Source organism: Chiloscyllium plagiosum, chromosome 50 (assembly GCF_004010195.1).
Source record: "Chiloscyllium plagiosum isolate BGI_BamShark_2017 chromosome 50, ASM401019v2, whole genome shotgun sequence".
Taxonomy (NCBI): Eukaryota; Metazoa; Chordata; class Chondrichthyes; order Orectolobiformes; family Hemiscylliidae; genus Chiloscyllium; species Chiloscyllium plagiosum.
Window position 1 is genome coordinate 3,716,221 of NC_057759.1, and position 21,585 is coordinate 3,737,805.

Below are 21,585 nucleotides of genomic sequence, written 5' to 3' on the forward strand. Positions count from 1 at the left end.
AAGCCAGCTAGCCAGCCAACTGAGCTAGCCCCCTGTGTAATCTGGCTGAATGGCCTGAAGGCTCCTAGTTATGCAGACTGCTTCTGCGCTGACTGCTCAACACCATGTTTTTTTTTTCATGATGAGCAATAGCGTGCGCAATAGAAATAATTTTGTGAAACCACATGACAATTTATCATCTCTGTTCCTGTTTCAAAATGCTCAATGCAGACTGTTGGCTTCAACTAATAGGATACTTAAGCAAGAAAGAAGGCAAACTCAGATCTCAACGTCCAAAGTATCAGGTGGAAATTTCGTCGGAAAATGTTCGCATTTTCAATCTTTCTTACAACTGGTAAGTAGCCTGCCTTCGAAGATGATACAATAGCAGTATTGAGTTAACTTCTGATCGCCTCATTAAAGGAAGGATGTGGAAGCTTTAGACTGGGTACAGAGGAGATTTAACAGGATGCTGCCTGGACTGGAGGGTATATCTTATGAAGAAAGTTTGAGGGCGCTCAGGATTTCTCATTGGAACGAAGAAGGAAGAGAGGTGACTTGATAGGGGTGTACAAGATGATGACAGGCACAGACACAGTGGATAGCCAGAGATATTTTCCCAGGGTGAAAGGCTATCATGGGGGGAAGGGGTACATAATTTTACGGTGTTTGGACGAAGGTTTACTGGAGAAGTCTGAGGTAGGTACTTTACACAGAATGGTGTGAGTGTGTAATACACTGCCAACAGTTCTATGAAGGCAGATACATTAGGGTTGTTTAAGACATTCTTAGATAGGCACGTGGATTGATAGTAAAATGATGGGTATGTAGGTTAGTTTGGGCTTAGTGGCAGATAAAAGGTCCGCACAACATGGAGGGCCGAAGGGCCTGTACTGTGCAGTACTATTTTATGTTCTATGTTTAAATATCCTCAAAAAGGTCCATCAGATTTCTGAAGCATGTTCAGTATTTAAAGCAGCCAAACTGGTTCTGTCCAATTTTGCCATTTTGCCAAGCTGACAAAGAACTGCATTGACACATTTTCTTCGCTATTTAAAAGGCTATCGAGTCAGCATGACCATTTTCAATATCTATAGAATTATGAAAGTTGGTCAACAATGCAGCAATTATGTTTCTGGCACTCTTATAATCCACTTACTTTCAACTCTAGAAATTCTGATATCTTTCATAAAACATACTAAGTCCAAGTTCCCATTAGATATTGTCCATGAAAGGAACTGGCTATTGTTGTGGAACCTGAAATGTTTATTTATAATTTTGCGCATCTCCTATTGACCATTTTTTGTGTACTTTCAAAATTTATTCCAGTTCTTTGGTTGTGCCGTATTTTCCATTGTTCAGCTTTAAGATGAATGATGTCACACTCAAACTTAAAATAAAACTCTGTAGTATAATGGTCACAATTTCCAACAACTCTATGCTGTTATGGTCACTATTTCCCGAGAAAAAGAACAGGAAATAACATCACTACAGTAAATGATGTGACCACAGTAAATGACATCACCAACCCAAAGAAACCCAACATCTAAATGGAAAGCAGGAATTATCAACAGTGCTTTCCCGGAGACATTCTGAATAGGTTACTAGTAGAATGACGAAACGTCTGGAAATGAACCTTCCAGCTTCAGCGAGCAAACCTACATCCACATCTTCCAAAAACAATACAATCCCTTTTCGTGGTCCGACCTCCAAATGTGTCATTACAGAAATTTGCATCTCTGTCTGTCTCCAGATTTTTAAATAGTAACATATTAATATTAATCAATTCCTTTATCACTTCCCAATAGTCCACTTCCACATTTTGGTCGAAATGCAGGAGATATGTGAGTATGAGAATTTAAAATGCATTTAATTCTTTTACATATACTTAACTGTCTAAATGCTTTTCCACTTGATTATCAGATTGATTGATGAGAAACAGTTTAAACAAATGTACGGCTAAAATTTGTATCCAGCTTTATCGACATCATTTTGAAAGTTAATGTTATCGTGCGTCTTTTTATTGTCCGTCTATCATGGAGTGTCACCGATTGGTTGATTATATTTCCTGGCAGTGGACAGAAGAAATAGTGTGAGAATTATAATGAATAATATGAACCTCGTGGCACGATCAGGTTCTGTTGTTTGAAACTTTATAATCATATTATGACCATAAGAAGATTAAACAAAATTTTATAAACATTAGTCGTACAGTCCCAGAGATATATGACACAGCCATCAGATCGATTCTAGTCAAAAGCAGCCACCTCACTATTCTCTAAACCCGTTTTCCCAGAACTTGGTCAAAATCCTTGGTATCACAAGTGTTCATCTAAATTCTTCTTCAATGTGGTGAGGGTTTCTGCCTCTCCCACCCTTACAGACAGTGAGTTTCAGATTCCCCACTGATGTGAAAACATGTTTCCTCACATCCCCTCTAATCCTACTTGCCCTTACCTTCAATCTTTGTCCCTCTCCCGTACTCATTGATCTCTCCGTCAATGAGCAGAAAGTTCTTCCTGTCTACCTTATGCATCCCAATAATGATCCTCTCTAAATATCCTCTGCTGCAGCGAAAATAACCCTTGTTTGTCCACTCGCCCTCTCACTGAAACTCTACAGTCCCAAGGTAACATCCCTCTGCACCCTCTCCTAGTGCTGTCACATCCGTTCTAGAATGTGGATTCCAGATCTGGGCACATTACCCTCGTTCGATGACCGAACCAACACTTTATACAGTCCCTGCATCATCTCCCTGCTCTAAAACTCTGTGCTCTAAAGGCAAGTATTCCCGTACACTTTGATTAATTTCAAACAGTAAGTGGAACTATCAGCTAAAACTGAGTAACTTTAGTCTGAAATCCTTATGCAGTCTTGGTTGTGAGTATGTTCGCCGAGATGGGCAATTGATTTGCAGATATTTCATCCTCTGTCACGGTGACATCTTCAGTGCTTTGTAGCCTCCTGTGAAGTCGTGCTGCACTGTGTCTTCTGGAATTTGGCTCCGTTTCTGCTGCTTCCAGTTCTTCGTTGTAGTGACCGGTATATTGGGTACAGGTCAAGGTGCTTGTTGATGGAGTCCGTGTCCATGCTTCGAAGAATTCACTGGCTGACCTCTGTTTAGCTTGTTCTGTGATCGTTGTCTTGGCCCATTCAAATTTGTTTTCCCTGTCTTCTGTGTGTATAGCTACTCGGGTTAGCTGGTCGTGGTGTTTAGCGGCCAGTTGGTGTTCATGGTTGCAGATTGCTAGTTGTCTGTCTGTACATCATCTACATTATTACGTGCAGTCTTTGCATGGTATTTTGTAAATTATTTTAGTCTTGCACATGCTGGGTAAGGGTGTTTTGTCCTTGTGAGTTGTCTGAGCATGGCTGTCGATTTATGGGCTGACATGAAACCTCATGGTCGGAGAAGTCTGATGTCAACTCGGAGACATTTTTTAAAATCAGGTAGCGTGGCTAATTTGTTAGGACGTGGCATGTCCTTGTCACGTTGGTTGTTAGCCATCTGCGAATGTAGTTGTAGTGATATCCGTTCTTGGTGAAGACTCTGTGCACGTGTTTTTTATTCTCTTTGTAGGCCGGGAGTGCTGCAGAGTGTTGAATCCCTAATACAGATTGTCTCGTGGATGTTCGGGTAGTTGCTGTTGTAATTCAAGATCTGGTCAGGGTGTACTCTTTTGTGGTGCATTCACTGTTCTGTGTTGTTTGTACCATCGCATCCAGGAATAGGAATCGATTGTTTCTTTCCTCCTCCTGTAAATGTGATTCCTGTGAATATGGTATTAATGATCCGGTGTATATTCTCAATTTATGTTCTCTTACTGATGACAAATGTGGCATCGCTGTATCTGATTCAGAGTTTGGGTTAGTCTTGTGCTAGTGCTGCTTGTTCCAATCTTTGCATCACTGCTTCTGCTATGAGCCCAGGGATGGGTGAGCCCATAGGTGTCCCATTGATCTGTTCATATATTTGAATGCGAAGTGTGTCTAGTATTTTGAGTACACAGTCCTTGTTGGTAGGTTTCCACATCATGTTTTCTGTTCTGCCTGTTCAGGAGATTGGAAATAGTCTCTCTAGCCAGAGTTTTGTCAAGTGACATAAACAGTGCTGTTACATCAAATGAGACCATTGCTTCGTGCAAAGGCAGCCTGAAACACGATAAAGGGCAAACAAGAATAAGACTAACAATCCGGATGAACGAACACCAACTAACCACTAAATGCCACGACCAGCTGTCCTGGTAGCCGTACACACAAACGACAAGGACCACAAATTTGACTGGGACAATACAACGATCAAAGCACACGCTAAACAGAGGACAGTGAGAGATTTGATAGAAACAGGCACGGACTCTATCAATAATCACATTGACTTGGACTCAATATAACGGCCACTACAATGAACAACCATAACTGGCAATCAGAAGCAGCAGAAACAGAACCAGATAAACAGTACATAATGTTTCACAGGAGTTTCCAATGCACTAAAGATGCCACATGGAGAGGGCACAAAACATCTGCAAATCAATTCCCAGCTGAGAACCCAGGCTACAAATCGATGTACAAACATTTTCAATAAAGTTCACATGAAGTCAGCTTATTGTAACAGTTCAGACATTTTGATTAAACATATTCTACAGATGAAATGTTTTAACTGAATTCCGCAGATGATTTCCCCAAGCCAATAGTATCCCTGAATCCATCATATGGAGTGTTTTTGGAAGGAGAGGCAACATCAGTGAATTGTAGCTGCCAATGTCCAGTCACAAGGGTACAATTTTTTTACAATTCCATATGTCATCACAAAGATCTTCATGAAGGACAATGTGAAACATCTTTACCGTTAACACCCTTAAACAGAGGCAAAGCAAGTTACATGTGTGAATGTTTATTTCTGTTGGAGAATGGAACATGGAGAAGATCAGGATTGACTGATCCTGTTCAGATACATGTCGGAGGTATGTCATGAAACCTACGTTTACTTTGTATTTGATGCTTGATTTAATTTTGTCACATGCACTGAGATAAAGTGAAAAGTGTAGCTTCACAAGCTTTACACGCAGATCGTGCCTTACAATGTGCATCAGAGTAACTGAGTAGAGTGCAGAATACAGGGATACAGCTGCAGAGAAGGTACAGAGAGAGACCAGAATTAATATTTGAGAGGTCTGTTCAAAAGTCTGGTAACAATGGGGAAGAAGTTGTTCTTGAATCTGTGCAATCATGTATTCCAACCCTTGTATCGTTTACCTGACGAAAAAGAGTGGCATACAATAAAATTACGGTGGTGGGGATTTCTTGATTATTTTGGTTGCTGTCCTGAGTATCGAAGAGATCAAAAGATGGAAGGTTGGTTTATACGTCGTTCACAACTCTCTGTGATTTCTTGAGCACTTGCTATACTGTGCTGCAGTCAAATATGGTGCAATTATAAAAAAAGTATTAAGGGCAGCTTGTGGACATTCTGCCCTTTGTTAGCCTCCTGAGGAAGTAGAGAACCTGTTATGCATCCTTGACCATCGCGTTGACATGCGAGGTGCGTGACAGATTGTTTGCAATCATCACTGCCAGGAACTTGTCACCCTCGACCATCTCTACTTCAGCACTATTGATGCATCTGAGGGCATGCCCTCCTCTCTGATTCTTGAAGTCAATGCTGAAATCCTTGATTTTGCTGATTTTGCTGATGTTGTTGTCTTTACAAAATGCTGCTAAGCACACAGTTTCTTTTCTGTATTTCGTCTCATCATTGTTTCACATCTGACCGATAACGGTGGTTATCGGTCAGATAACCTGTGAATGGATTTGGGTGAGAATTTGGCCCCACAGTCGTGAGTGTGTTATGAGTATAGATGTGTGCTGAAACCGCAACCATGTGGGGAATCGGTATTGTGGATTATGATAGAGGAAGCATTGCTGCACATTCTGACTAATTGTGGTCTATGTATCAGGAGTTCGGGATTCAGTTACAGAGGGAGGAGCCGAGACCGAGGTCTCAGAATTTAGAAATGGGTTCGTTTGGAATTATGGTGTTGAACGCGGAGCTGTAGTCAGACACTGACGTAGGTGTCCTTGCTATCCAGAAGTTCCAGGGATGAGCATAGTGATGTCTGCTGGGGACAGTTAAAACACTGACATTGATCTAACAATGTGTAAAAGTGCCCAGGTACATCCGGTACACAAAATGCAAGACAAATCCAACCGACCAATTACCGCCCAATTAGTCTACTCTCCGTCATCAGTATAGTGATGGAAGGGGCCATTAAATTGTGGGCGGTACGGCGGTACAGTGGCACAGTGGCTAGCACTGCTGCCTCACAGCGCCGGAGACCCGGGTTCAATTCCTGCCTCAGGCGACTGACTGTGTGGAGTTTGCACGTTCTCCCCGTGTATGCATGGGTTTCCTCCGGGTGCTCCGGTTTCCTCCCACATTCCAAAAATGTGCAGGTAAGGTGAATTGGCCATGCTAAATTGCCCGTAGTGTTAGGTAAGGGGTAAATGTAGGGGTATGGGAGGGTTGCGCTTCGGCGGGTCGGTGTGGGCCTGTTTCCACACTGTAATGTAATCTAAAATGTGCTATCAAGCAGGTCCTGCTCAGCCACAATCTGCTGAGTGCCGCCCCGTTTTGGTTTGGCCAGGATCCATCAGATCCAGATCTCAATACAAATCTCAATCTCAGTTCAAACGTGGAAAAAAGAGTTGAATTCCATGGTTGAGGTTAGCTTCATACCTCGCACAAAAGAAGATGGTTATGGTTATGGAGGGTCAGTCATCTCAGCTTCGGGACATCACTGCAGGAGTCCCTCAGGGTCGCGTCTTCCACGCAACAATCTTCAGCTGCTTCATCAACGGCCTTTGATATTCGGCAATGATTGCACAGAGTTTAGCGTCATTTGTGACTCCTCAGGTACTGAAGCAGTTCATGTTTAAACGCAACAAGTTCTGGACAATATCAGGCTTGGGCCAACAAGTGGCAAGGAACATTCGCACCACACAAATGCCAGACAATGGCCAAAGGAAACTGTGAGAAGTAACGGGAATACAGACTACTGGGATAATGGTAAGACTCTTGGTAGTATCAGTGAGCAAAGAGATCTCGGTGTCCATGTGCATAGATCCTTGAGAATTGACACCCTGGTTGATAGTTTTGTTGAGAAGGCGTATGGTTTGTGGGTAGAGGGATTTAGTTTCGGAGCCATGAGGTCATGTTGCAGCTGGACAAAATTCTGGTGCGGCCGCGCTTGAAGTCATGTGTACATGTTGGTCGCTGCATTATAGGAAAGTTGAGGAGGCATTTGAACGAGTGCAAAGGAGATTTTGCAGGATGTTGCCTGGCATGGTGGGGGGGCCTTATGAGCAAAGGGTGAGGGACATCAGGCTGCATTTGTTCGAGAGACGAAAGTTGAGAGGTGACTTATTCGAGACATACAAGATAATCACATGATTGGATCGGGTGGATAGTGAGAGCTTTTACCTCGGGCGATGCTGGCTAGCACGAGGGGACACAGCTTTAAATTGAAGGATGGGTGACTTCAGAGGTAGATTCCTTGCTCAGAAAGTAGTAGGGGCGTAGAATGCCCTGCTTGCAAATGTAGTAGACTCACCAACTTTACTGGCATTTAAATAGTTATTATATAAATATATGGATAATAATGTTATAGTGTAGGTTAGATGGGCTTCAGATCGGTTTCACATGTCAATGCAACGTCGATGGCCGAGGGGCCTGTGCTAGACTGTATTGTTCTATGTTCCATCGCAAGTAAGAGATGCTCTAACCACCTCCGTTTGACGTACAATGGTATTACCTTCACGGAATCTCCTACTGTCAACATGGTTGAGATTACCATTGACAGGAAGGTCAGCTGGACTCACCACGTAAAACACAGTGGCTCCAACAGCCGTTCGGGGATGAGGGATACTACGGTGTGTAACTCACCTCCTGAAACCCTAAAATCGATACACAAAGCACAAGTCAGGAGTGTGATGGAAACGACCCCACATGCGTGAATTGGGGCAGCCGCAACAACATTATAACACTTGACATCATGCAGGACAAAGTGACCCGCTTGATTGGCACATCTACAAGCTTTCAATCTCAGTACCACCAGTGTTCAGTAACAGCAGCATGTACTATTTACAAGATGCACTGCAGAAATTCTCCAAATATCCTTAGTACCTTCCAAACCCATGACCACTTCCAAGTAGAAGGACGAGGGCAGGAGATACTTGGAAACATCACTACCAGCAAGTTCCCCTCCAAGCCACTCACCACCCTGACTTGGAAATATACCACCTTTCCTTTCGCAGTCATTGGACAAAATCCTGGATTTCCCTCTCGACCGGCATTGTGGGTAAACCGACAGCAAATGGACTGCAGCGATTCAAGAAAGCAGTTCCCACCAGTTTCTTAAGGGCAAATAGGGACGGGCTATCAATGCTGGCCAGCTAACGACGCCAAAGTCCCATAAATGAAAAACAAAAACTCAATACTAACATTATGTAGTGTACTATTTTATAGGATGATATCAGTTAAGGTTTATTTGGTTAACATTTACTTTGCAACTTGTTTATGCATTTGATTTAAAAATTTTGCTATGAAGATCTCTCTTTCTGGACTTTGCAATTGTTTTCTTCCACACTTTCTTCTTTCGAGTGTTTTGATTTTTTAAAAAATACGATTGTTCTTTTTTGTAAAAGTCTACTTTAAAATTATGGAACAGATCAACTCTCCAAACCGAATATCAAAGCGTTGTCAGATTCCGATGCCAATTCAAGCAGGGACATTGTATCGATTTCCTGCCAAGGTGATATTCGGCCCAGTGGAGGAATATTCTCCTTTTACAATAGTCGGAGGAAAGATTTTAGACAGGAATATCATGTGACTGGTCTTGAAGATACTGCGGTCATTACCATCAACATCCATGAACATTCCTCTGCAGGAAACTACAGTTGTCGATATAAAACAGAGGTAAACGGACGTTCCATTCTTTCCCCGTTCAGCCAATCTGTTTCAGTCACAGAGAAAAGAAAGGACGATCACACATCAAAAGGTAATTATATGTTCGTGAAATTCTTCCTCATTTTCATAAATACATGCAGGTAAAGAAATTTACTGCTAGTTTTTTTTAATCCAATTTGATAGTTGCAAGAAATTCTGTTCAATGATTGATAGTGCTTCAGGCTTTATGTCTGTCCTCTGCCCTTGATGTAACTTGATGCAATTTGATCAAAGGTCTGAGCGTGGGTTATAAGCCCTTTCTCCTGTTAGGCGTCTCCCTAATTCTGAATTGGATGACGTCATCTTGATGCACAAACAATGCCAGATACTACTGCCATTGTTCAATGGGATATAACACTTGGGCATTGACAGAGACTGTCTGTGCATTGTCAGGCATAACCATTCGACAATCCAGGGCCCCAATTTTCGTAGCACGGTTAATTTTGAGTTGCACAGAAGGATGCATTTTTGTGAATTCAACAGAGCAGCTGAAACGTCTCCGAGGTTATCCCCCAGAGTAGGGGAAATAATCAAAATAACAAACAGTGGACATGCCCAGTGAATGCTTTTGTGCAAAAATGGATGAGTGGGAGATTTCAAATTTCATGTCCTACAGTCCCGAAACAGGCCCCTCCACTCATAAAATATGTGCTAATGAATAACAGCTTATTTATTCTCTACTCCCACTGGCCAACCCATAGCCTTTTTTGCCTTGGCATTGTGAATACGTATCCACAGCCCCCTTCAATGGGATGAGAATTTATGCCTCTCCTACCATTACAGGCAGTGAGTTCCAGATTTCCCACAACCCTTTGGGTCTTCACAAAATCCTCTCATCGCTTGTAAACTGTCTGCCCGTTATCTTCAATCCATTTCCCCCTCACCGTCTCCCCAGTCATTGCTACAGTCAAGTGGCAAAGTTTCTTCTGTCAAACTAATCCCAGCCAGCATCATTTTATGGATGTCAATCATGTCACAATCTTTGAATATTCTTTGTTCTAAGGAGAATAACGCAGTCTGTCCAATCTCTCTCCACGAAAACTCTCCAGGCCCCCAAGGCAACATTCTATTAAATCTTCCTCTACAGCCACACGTAGTGACTGTTATGGGACAGACCAGATATTCGCTCCTACTCAATTCTCAGGAACAGTAAGCTTTTAAATATTGATTAGCTATATTGCTTGTTTAAGTTGGAATGTATGTCCAAAAGAGGACCATCTACTGTTTCAAAATGGATATTATTCTCAGTGGTGAAGCTGAAAATGTGTTGCTGGAAAAGCGCAGCAGGTCAGGCAGCATCCAGGGAACAGGAGACTCAGGAACAGTAAGCTTTTAAATATTGATTAGCTATATTGCTTGTTTAAGTTGGAATGTATGTCCTTCTTCAGGGCTTATGCCCGAAACGTTGATTCTCCTGTTCCCTGGATGCTGCCTGACCTGCTGCGCTTTTCCAGCAACACATTTTCAGCTCTGATCTCCAGCATCTGCAGACCTCACTTTCTCCTCATTATTCTCAGTGGGACATACTGATGTTTCTTTGCCGTTCATTAATGTGATTCATTCTTTTGCAATACATAGCTGCCCAGAAGAGATTATATATGTTCGTCGGACTGGGATGTGCTGCTGTGATCATTGTTTTACTTGTGGTGCTGTGCCTTCTTATTGTCAAGAAAGGTAACTTATTCAAAAGTATAATATAATTGGTTAGGAGGGATGCGATAGTATTGGGAGAGGGTGAAGAGGAAGATTTACTAAGGGACAGTGGGGAATCTTGAACTTGCTGCCTGAAAAAGTGGGAGAAAACGGTTTAGATGTGCCGTTGCCATGCCAAGGCAATCGGTCAAGCGCTGAGGAAATGGGATTAGAAACGTTTTTGACCAGCACAGATCAGCATGGGACTGAGGTGTATTTTCCTGTGCTGTAGACTTGTATAACTGTGACAGTTTAGTGGGAAACTTGGAAACGTGAACAGATAGTTGTGATCAAGGTTTATGTCGTATTAATATTGTTTGAAAATATAGGTTCAATCAGGCCCTGGGAGTGTTTTGAACAGAGGTGCCTGAGAGTGTTTTGAACAGAGGTGCCTGAGGGTGGGGGTGTGTGTGGAGGCACATAATTCCTCTAAAGTGGCATCACAGGTAGACAGAGTGGTGAATAAAGTGTTTGGCACACTACCCTGTATTGGTGAGAGCCTTGAGAACAGGATTTGGGACTTCTTATTGTGGCTTTAAAGGATATTGTTTCGGCCACTTTTGAAATAATACATAGAGTTCTGGTCATCCTGCTATAGGAAGGATGTTGTTAAACTAGAATAAATATATTTAAACAATTACAAGGAAGTTGCTGGGACTGAAGGGTTTGTGTTATAAGGTGAGGCAAGATGGACTGGGATTTTTTTTTTCTCAGGAGTGTCGAAGGCTGAGGGGTGATCTTATGATGGTAAGATAATCTAAGGTATGGATAGGGTGAATAGATAAGGTCTTTTTCAAAGAGTATTGAAGTCCCAAAATAGAGAGCATAGGTTTATGGTGAGGGGAGAATGCTGCAAAAGGGACCTCAGGTTCAACTTTATTGAGTAGAGGCTGGTGAGTATATGGAACGGGTTTGCAGAGGAAGTGGTAGAGGTGAGCAAAATTACAACATTAAAAAGACATTTGGATAGGTACATGGACAGGAAAGTTCTACAGGGATATGCACCAAATGCAAGTAATTAGGACGAGTAGAGTTTGAGAAATCTGGTCAGCATCGACAAATGGGACTTAAGGGCCTGTATGACTCTAAGGTTCTAAAGGTTTTAGTTTTGTGTGTTCAGATCAGCTAGACACAGAGTTTACTTTCATTTTGGTTTATTCAGTGAATGACACTGGCGCATCTGGAGATTTGTTCTGTTCATATTCTTTGAAATGGGCTCTTTAAAATACTGATGTAAAATGTTCAGTTCATTAGACAGAAAAGGTAGACGTGAGGATAAGTAGCAGTTGATAGGTACAAAAAGGAGTCCGAAAAGAATGTTTTTTTCAGAAAAATGAAGGAGAGGTCAATTCACTTTTAGAGACGAGGTTCTGAAGAGCAGAGGTAATAGATCCTGACCTGAACAGTGATGCCCACATTACATGAATGTATTTAAACAATAGCCATCAGACTTGAAAGACAATTAACGATAAGTCAATCACTAACTTTCAATTGTAACTCCAGAAATTAGGCATAGGTTGCAAGAGCTAGTACATGGAGCCATCAGGCATTTTGTCCTTAACTCTGCAATAGTGCCCCAGTAACATTCAGATATAGAGAGACGTTTTTGTGTTGGCAATGAGGGCCTCATAGTAACCATTCAGTACATTTGTATTTTTTAGCCCTCTTGGCCTTTGATACATTCATAGGAGGTGTCCAATCGCGGTCGCTTTCCCTCCATACAGAGCCACAGCTTAACTCAAAAAGACAGGGGATGGTGTATTCTCAAATCTAATAGAGAAGCGTTTGTGAAGTAAAGCTGTGAAGGGGACAGGAGCCAGAGGCAGGTATGTGGAGTTAGTCCACTGATCAGCCATGATGTTCTTGAATGGCACAAAAGGCTTGAGGGCTGAACAGCCTGCTGATGTCGCTACTTTCCTAAGTGCAAAAGCAATGGGTGGCCGATAAACAAAACAAAATATTTGGCAACTGCACCAGAATGTATTGGGTCAAAATTACAATCTCTCTACCTTGACTTCAACCAGAGTTAGAATCCTAGTTAGAACCAGTCCAGCCTCTTCACCCACTCCAATCTCTCGCCCTCACAACGCACAGCCCTCCACTCCCTCTGCGCCAACCCCAACCTCACCATCAAACCTGCGGTCAAAGGGGGTGTGGTGGTCATTTGACGCACTGACCTCTACAGCGCTGAAGCCAGGCACCTACTCGAATGCACCTCCTCCTACGACCCCCTCAAACATGACCTCACCAAGCCATCATCTCCCAGACCATACACAACCTCATCATCTCAGGGGATCTCCCACCCACATCGTCCAAACCCATAGTTCTGGAACCTCACACTGCCAGATTCTACCTCCTACCCAATATTCACAACCCTGACCTACCCAGGCTGACCTATCGTCTCAGCCTGCTCCTGCCCCACTGAACTGATCTCCACCTACCTTGATACTGTCCTGTCCGCTTGTTTCAGGAACTCCCTACATTCGTTTGGGAGACCACACACGCCTTCCACTTCCTCCAAGACTTCCGTTTCCCCAACCACCAATGCTTCACCTTCACCATGGACATCCAATCTCTCTCCACCTGCAATCCCCATGGCCAGGACCTCCAAGCCCTCCATTTATTCCTCTCCCGTTGTCCCCACCAGTACCCTTCCACTGACACTCTTATTCATTTGGCTGAACTGGACCTCACACTCAATAATTTCTCCTTCCATTCCTCCCACTTACTCCTGACAAAAGGAGTAGCCATGGGCACCCGCATAGGCCCCAGCTATACCTGTCTCTTTTTCGGCGACGTAGAACAGTCCATCTTCGAGAGATGCACCGGCACCACTCCCCACCTCTTGCTCTGCTACATTGATGACTGCATCAGTGCCACATCGTGCTCCCATGAGAAGGTCAAACAATTCATAAACTTTGCCAACACATTCCATTCCAAACTTAAAATCACCTGGACCATCCCTGCCACTTCACTCCCCTTCCTAGACCTCTCCAACTCCATCCAGAAGGACCGACTTAACACTGACATTTTACAGACCCATCAACTCCCACAGCTACCTGGATTACACCTCCTCCCACCCAACCTCCTGATTAAATGCTATCCCATGTTCCCAATTCCTCCACCTCCGCCACATCTGCTCTCAGGAGTATCAGTCCCACCACAGAACACACCAGAAGACCCAATTGCCCTCCCACATGTTTGAAGATGCCCTTCAATGCATCTCATCCACGTCCCGCACGTCCGCCCTCATCTCCCCTCCAACTGCAGTAAGTACAGAACCCCTCTGCTTCTCACCTTCTCTTGCACCAACATCCGCATAAATCACATCATCTGCCGACATTTTCGCCACCTACAAACGGACCGCACCGCCAGGGATGTAGTTCCCTCCCAAACCCTATCTGTTTTCCAGAAAGACTGTTCCCACCATAACTACCTGGTCAGGTCCACGCCATAACAAGTGACCATCCCCTCCTTGCATCCTTGCACCTTCCCCTGCCACCGCAGTAATTGTAAAACCTGCACCCACACCTCCCCCCTTACATCCACCCAAGGCCTCATAAACCTTCCACATTCATCAAAGTTTCACCTGTACTTCGAAACATGCTATTTATTGTTTCTGTTGCTCGCGATGTATTCTCCTCTACATTAGGGAGGCTGGATGCCTTCTCACAGAGTACTTTAGACAACATCTCCGGGCCACTCACACCAAGCCATTCCACCACCCAGTGGCCGAATATTTCAACTCCCACTCCTGCTCTGCTGAGGGCATGCAGGCCCTGGGCCTAGAACAAAGAATATAGAAATTCTAGAGCCTCCTCCGTCACCACTCCCTCCCACCCGACGTCTTGAAGAAGAAAGCCTTATCTTCCACCTTGACACTCATAAAACACCATGTCCATCAATATGGACTTAACCAGTTTCCTCATTTCCCTTACCTGCACTTTACCCCAGTTTCAACCTTCCAGCTCAATACCGCCCTCCTTACCTGTCCCGCTTGTCAATCCTCCTTCCCACCTATCCGCTCCACCCTCGACCCTGACCTATCACCCTTACGCACACCTCCATCCGCCTATTGCACTCTCAGCTCCCTTCTCGCCAATGCCACCTCCTCCCATTTATCTCTCCACCCCTGATGGTCTCGGCCTCATTTCTGATGAAGGACTCCAGTCCTAACCGTCGATTTATCTGCTCCTTGTATGCTTTAAATATATTGTCAAGCACTCCGTTCAGTGCAGTCATTTCACAAACTTCACGAGGGAGCAGTCTTTCTGAAGCAGTTAGGATGGATCACTCACTCACTGTCCTTAACAATATCCAGTCTCCACAGGGCAGGCCAGTTGCTCAGTGGTTAGCACTAACGCCTCCCAGCACCAATGATTTGGATTCAATTCCTTCCTTGGGTGACTTCTTTCACACTAGTTTTTGATGTTATAAAGCTGGAAAGGGTTCAGAACAGATTTACCAGAATGTTGCAAGCAAAGGAGAGCTTGAGTTCTGAGAGACTGGGGTTTTTTTTTCAAGAGAATTCCGACACAGTGGAAACAGGCCATTGGGCCCAATATGTCCATACCGACCGTTTGAAAAGCATTCCACTGAGGCCCATACTCCTACCTGTTCTCGATTACCCTGAATTCCACATAACTAAAACGCTTAACCTACGCATCCATGGATGCTGTGGGCAATTAGCATCACTCCTGGACTCAGTGTTTAAAACTGCTGTCTCACAGCGGCAGGGACCCAAAAGCTGTTCCACCCGCTGGCGATTGCCTGTGTGGAGTTTGCACATTCTCCCCTTGTCTGCATGGGTTATCTCCCGGTATTCAAGTTTCCTCCCACGAACCAAAGATTTGTAGGTTAGGTAAATTGACCATGCTAAATTGCTCATATAGTACAGGCTAGGTGGATTAGGTAAGGGAAACGTAGGGTTAGCGGGACAGGGTATGGATTTGAGATCTTCTTTAGAAGGTCAGTGCGGCTTTGGTGAGCTGAATGGCTTGATTCTACACTGTAGGACTTCTAAGTCGTTGATCTTTCATTGGAAAGCAGGAGGTTAAGAGGTGGCCTTATTGCGATTTATAGATAACTATAATCAAGATGAAAAGCGGGTGTCATTTCGCTAAGGTGGGGCGGGGGTTGGGTGGGAGTTCAAGATTGCAGGGCATATTCTTAAGGTTAGAGGAGAAATATTTTAAAATGACTTGAGGGGTATTATCGTTATCACAGAGTGTCTTTTGTGTGGAATGAACTTCAAGAGGAAGTGGCGTGTGTGGATATAGTTGCAATGTTTAAATGACACTTCCATAAGCACATGATAAAGAAATGTCTGGAGATATATAGGTCATGAGCAGGCAGGTGGGACAAGTTTAGTTTGGGACTATGGTTTGGCCTTGAACTGGTTGGAGAGAAGGTCTTGTTTCTGTGCTGTATGACTCTATGACTATCTGAATGGTGTTTGCATGTTCTCCTAATTGACTGGTTGGATTTCTATCTACTGTCCAAAGTTGTGCAGGTTAGCCGGATTGGCTTTATTAAATTATCCCGAAGTATTCGGGGTGTGTGGTCTCGGTGGATTAGCTGTAGGAAAGTTGGGTATGCAGGCAGAGGGTCAGGGTAGGTCTGGCTGGAATGTTCATTGGAAGGGGCAAATGGCCTGTATCTGCGCAGCGGGGGGTACTAAGCTGTAACAGGAAAAGCATGACTTTTTTGTCTTCTATTCTGCTCCTTATGTTTCGAATGTTCATATTCTTAATGCGTATTGTTTTTTTTTCTTTTTGGGAGATTTCAGTTTAAATGTTTGATTCTGTCCAGTTTGACACCAAATGTTTTGGATTCATAAAAAAAACGAAATTGCAGCAGAAACTGAAGAATTCTTGCAGTGTCTATGGAGAGTGGGAGAGAAACAGAGTTAACATTTCAAGTCCATAGCGCCATAAGAAATGGGAACAGGAGCAGGCCTTTCACTCCATAGAGCCTACTTCATCATTCAATAGAATTGTGGCTGATCGGACACTGCTCACATTCTCTTTCCTGCACCTCTCCTTGATTCCTTGACTGATGAATAAAATGTCTTTTGCAGCCTTAAAAACACATGAGGGCTCTGCCTTACCCGCCCTTGTCCCCCAAAACGCGAAGGCGCACAGATCTCTTTGGCAAAGACCATAAGACTGTAGGGCATAGGAGCAGAATTAGGCCATTCAGTCCATACAGCCTGCTCTTCCATTCGATCATGGATGACATGCATTTCAATCCCATGCTCCTGCCTTCTCCCAGTAAGCCTTGATCGACATTCCAATCATGAACCTATAGAAATACAGTCATTTAAAAAAATATATTCCACACCTTCTGCGGCAATGAGTTCCATAGGTTCACCATCTTCTAACTGAAGAAATCCTCTACTCAGTTCTAATGAGCCGTCCATTCACCATGAGGCTGTGCCCTCCGGTCCTTTTCTCTTTTGCTCGTGGAAATTCGACTCCTTGGCCGCAATATTCTGGCCTCTCAGTATTCTGTGACCTTCAATCTGGTCTCCAGCCTCATCCTTCTGAACTCCATGGAGTATAGACACAAAGTACTCAATCGCTTCCCAAAAGAAAGGCACTTTATATCCTGGATCGCTCTTGGAGACCCCTTCCAAGGCCAACGCATCTTTCTTAGATACAGGGCCGAAATCTGCTCGCAATTTTCCAAATGTGGTTTGATCAGAACCTTGTACAGTCTCATCAGTACATTTCTGGTCTTGCATTCTATCTGCTCAAAATGAAAACTATCGTTGCATTTGTTTTCCTAACTGCCAACTGAACCTCTCTGTTAACCTGAAGAGAATCCGGAACTCAGAGTCCCATGTCACTTTGTGCTTCAGATTTCTATTTGTAATGGTATACAGGTAATGTCAGACATGCTGTGCTTCTTTACCATTCTCCGTTTTAATTCTATTATCTAACACCCTGCAGTTCTTTGTTTTGTATTATTGACATTGACCATCATGTTTGAGGCATTTCAACTTTGCATTATTGTTTCATATCTCACAGGTCAGAATAAACGTCAAAATATTCCGAGGTGAGGATGTTATATGACTCGTGATAATCTGGCATTTGACAATATGCAACATTTCGAGAAATGTTTATTAAAACATTGTTATATCGAGTATTTGTTCCTTATTGATTTTTATGACATTAATTCCCATTACATCGGGAGAACGTTTGAGCCAATATATGTCTTTATTTTACAGGACTGCATCCACAGCAGTTCAAATTACAGACAGCAAAGACCAAGATGGCATTTGTAAGTATGTTGCAGAAGTTAGTGACTGGTTGTAATGACTGCGATAAAAAAGTAACATCTTTATTTGTGATTATTAAGGTGATAAATGTGTAAATGGTTTTAGTGGAGAATTCCTAAACCTCATTCCTGTTCATTGTATGATTATTCACTCTCAGTTAAGTGAGAGTCTCAACATCAGAAACAAGCATTGAAATAACTTGGTTCCTGTTGTAGTGGATACTGCAGAGGTCAAAAAGCTAAAGAAAATAACACCAGAAATGCAGGAGAATCTCAGTCGGTCTGGCAGAATCTGTAGAGAGAGAGTGACAGCATGAATGTTTCTAGTCAAGTAACCCTTCTTGAGTAGTGCTAGCTAAAGGTCTTCCAGACAAAACACAAGCCATTTAATTTGGGACACAGTGAATATCTTTTTGGAGACTCACTTCAAGTTAATTCAAGCATAGCATCTTAGAAACAAGCGTTTGAGGTGATGCCATTGCGTTTGCGTTCACTCCCAATCCCAATCTGTTTAACTCATAAGGCAATCCCTCCATTCCAAGGCAAATCCTGTTCAACAGAATATAAATTCAAAGATATTATTTGTCATCATTTTAATAGCCTACATGCTTGGTAAGGGTGTTTCTCTCGAATGGCTTGTGAGTGATGTCGACGAAGTGGGTTCTATTCACCGGCTTCCTGAGGACTCCATCTCAACATCTCTCTGTTCTGAGCAATGGCCACCTTGAGTTTGAATCACCAGATATCCCTCTCCCACTCCAAGGCAAGGGTGTGGCGAGAGATTTTAAAATATTTCGACACATTTTATTTTGGGCGCCAGGTTTTAGCACACAAAAACTATTGACAACATAAATCACCAAGTCTCATTGCTGAAATAGGGAAAAATAAATCTAAATATCTGTGCTTCCTTTATACCAGACGACAACGCCAACTTGATCTATTGCAACTCCATGGTAAGCACACCATTATTAGTCAAACTCAAAGCATTTTATTTTATTATTTTCTTGTTATACAAAGTCTAATTAGTTTATCCTGTAGACAGAGAGAGTCTTAGGATAAACAATATACTTGGAGGGTGACGAAGATTAGGACAAGTATGGATTAATTAACAGAGAATGGGAAACGGGGAGGGATGCAGAAAATCAACACAAACAGCGGAACAATGGGCAGACGGTGAAGAGAGTGGGACTAAAGTCAATGAAATAATGAGGTAGAGATAAACATAGGAAGCACATTACAAAGTGAAAGAGTCATAGGTTCGTACAGCATGGAAACAGAGCCTTCATCCCAAATCTTCCATGCCAGCCATGTTTCCTAAACCAAACTCGGTCCAATTTACCGAACTCGGTATTTGTCCCATATCCCTCTAAATATTTCCTATTCATGTATCTGCCTAAATGCTTTGTAATTGAATCCACCTCTACCACTTCCTCTGGGAGCACATTCCATACACAAATCATCTTCAGCTCCATTTTAAATCTTCCCCCCGACCTTAAACCTATTCCTTCTAGTTTTGGACTCCCTCACTATGAGGAAGAAACCTTGACTATTTTCCGTTTCTATGCCCCTCATGACTTTACAAACCTTTATAAGATTACCCTTCAGCCTCCTACGCTCCAGGGAAAAATGTCCAGTTTATCCCGATAAGTCAATCATTAAATCCCAGTAACATTATTGTATTATTTTCTGTACCCTCGTTGGTTTAATAACATCTCTCTTAACGCAGGGCGACCTGAATTGTACGCAGTATTCTAAAAATGGCCTTGAAATTGTCTTGTACAGCCGCGACATGACGCCCCAATTCCTGCACGCAATGTGCCAGTCATTGAAGCCAATTGTGGAAACACAACCTTCATCACCCTGTCTGTCTGTGATAGCACTTACAGGGAACTATACACCTACATTACTAGTGCCTTCTGGTCAACAACACTCCCCAGGACCCCACCATTAACTATGTAAGTCCTACCCTGGTTTGTCTTACCAAAATACAATACTCTGCATTTATCCAAATTAAACTACACATGTCACTCCTTAGCTCATTGGCCCATCTCATCAAGATCCGATTGTACTCTTAGATAAACTTCTTCACAGATTCTACTAATTTTGATGACATTCGCAATCTTACTAACCACTGTGATCTCAGCTAAATTGAGAGCCTGCAAAAAAAAGAGCAGAGTGTGGAGGTAGTGAGAAAGAGATTGACAGGAACCAAAAGGTTGTGATAGATGGACAAATTATATTTAAAAAGCCTTTCTAGAGGAGCAAAATCACAAGATATCAATTTATACTTTACAAACACTACTTTCTATGTTGTTCAATGCAGGGCGAGTATTCCAAAGTACACGACAACAATTGTGAGAGCGTTACTTATGCTGCGTTGAACATAGAAGTTTCGAATCAAAATACATCTGCCTCTGTCGTCAGGGAAGAGCTGTGCATGTATATGGACGTGAAAACATAACAACGTTTTCACCGCCCCCCACCCCTTCATCGCCATTGCTTCCTTTGTCTGTCATGTTGTTTACTGAAGCACAACCGGTGAATCAATTCAATACCCCATCCTCCTTTACATCAACTGACGCAGCGAAAATCCGCTCCTGGTTCCCCGAGTTCTCAAAGTCTCTTTGCAACATTTCCTGGATTGAAAATAAAGCAAAACATTCCCCTCCGCTCCCAGATGAACCAGGCTTGACGACGAGACAGAGAGTAAAAGATAGAGATAGAAATAGATAGATAGATAGATAGAGAGAGAGATCACAAAGATTTTAATTTCTGCTTAAGAGTTGCTTCTGAAGGTTTCCATCTCAATAAGCAATGTCTACGCCAAAGGGATCCAATGCTGCGAAGGTTCATGTCCGTCAGAACATTCGAGAATTATTAGACAGCAGAAAACAATTCAGAACACGTGAAAGCATGCAGATACGCAAGAAAATTACAGCAAAACAAACGCATAACATTCTAAACAATTATATAAAAATAGAAGTAGTTGAATGTCAGAAGAACAGGACTAGGCCATTCTGATATTCATTGAGATTGTGGCAAACCTGTAACCTAACTTCATAGACCTGCCTTTATCCCGTAACTCCTTAATACCTCTGCTTAACAAGAAAACAAAAATCTCTCTCAGATTTATTTCAAATAATTGATCTAAAATAAATGATTTGTGGAAGACAGTTCCACAACAATCCTACACTTCGTGTGATACGTATTTTCATTAGACTATTAATCCAGAGAATCAGATAATGTTCTGTGGAGTGGGTTCAAATCTTGCTATGGCAGGGGTTAGAAATTTAATGCAATGATAATCTGGAATTAAGAGTTTAATGATGATGATGAAACTAATTCTGATTGTGAGAGAAAAAATCAATCTGTTTCACGAATCTCCTTGAGGGAAGACACTCTATTGTCCTTACTTTTACAGGCTGCACATGACTCCAGACCAACAGTGATGTTGTTGCCCTCTGGGCAATTAGGCACGGGCAATAAATGCCGCCCCAGCCGGCGATACCAGCATGCCATGAACAATTATGTATAAAAAGGGTTCCCCATCATCTCTCCTGAATACACTGGTCCTAATGCCTAAACTCTGAGCCCCAGTGTGAGAATCTGTGGTACTGTGAAGATGAAATTCG

General features: G+C 42.8%; 1 protein-coding gene across 4 annotated transcripts; it reads left to right on the forward strand.

Annotated features, from left to right (window-relative positions):
- Positions 1–205: 205 nt before the first annotated feature.
- Positions 206–20,891, forward strand: LOC122544524. Of its 4 annotated transcripts, XM_043683830.1 has the most exons (9): positions 206–334; positions 1,788–1,823; positions 4,650–4,940; positions 8,703–9,032; positions 10,559–10,654; positions 17,704–17,731; positions 17,904–17,956; positions 18,872–18,906; positions 20,277–20,891. In XM_043683830.1, the coding sequence occupies exons 1-9, from the start codon at positions 304–306 to the stop codon at positions 20,412–20,414; spliced, it is 1,038 nt and encodes a 345-aa protein (XP_043539765.1). In that variant the 5' UTR covers positions 206–303; the 3' UTR covers positions 20,415–20,891. The 4 variants fall into 4 exon arrangements, with proteins under 4 accessions (XP_043539765.1, XP_043539767.1, XP_043539766.1 ...); XM_043683832.1 differs by lacking the exon at positions 18,872–18,906; XM_043683831.1 differs by lacking the exon at positions 10,559–10,654.
- Positions 20,892–21,585: the final 694 nt, after the last annotated feature.

Excerpts from the sequence above, each read along its gene's own strand:
- LOC122544524 (XM_043683830.1), top strand. The coding sequence starts at position 304 with ATGTTCGCATTTTCAATCTTTCTTACAACTG. Across the intron at positions 335-1,787 it reads TTCAATCTTTCTTACAACTG|TCCACTTCCACATTTTGGTC; the intron begins GTAAGTAGCCTG and ends ACTTCCCAATAG. Across the intron at positions 17,732-17,903 it reads AAACGTCAAAATATTCCGAG|GACTGCATCCACAGCAGTTC; the intron begins GTGAGGATGTTA and ends TTTATTTTACAG.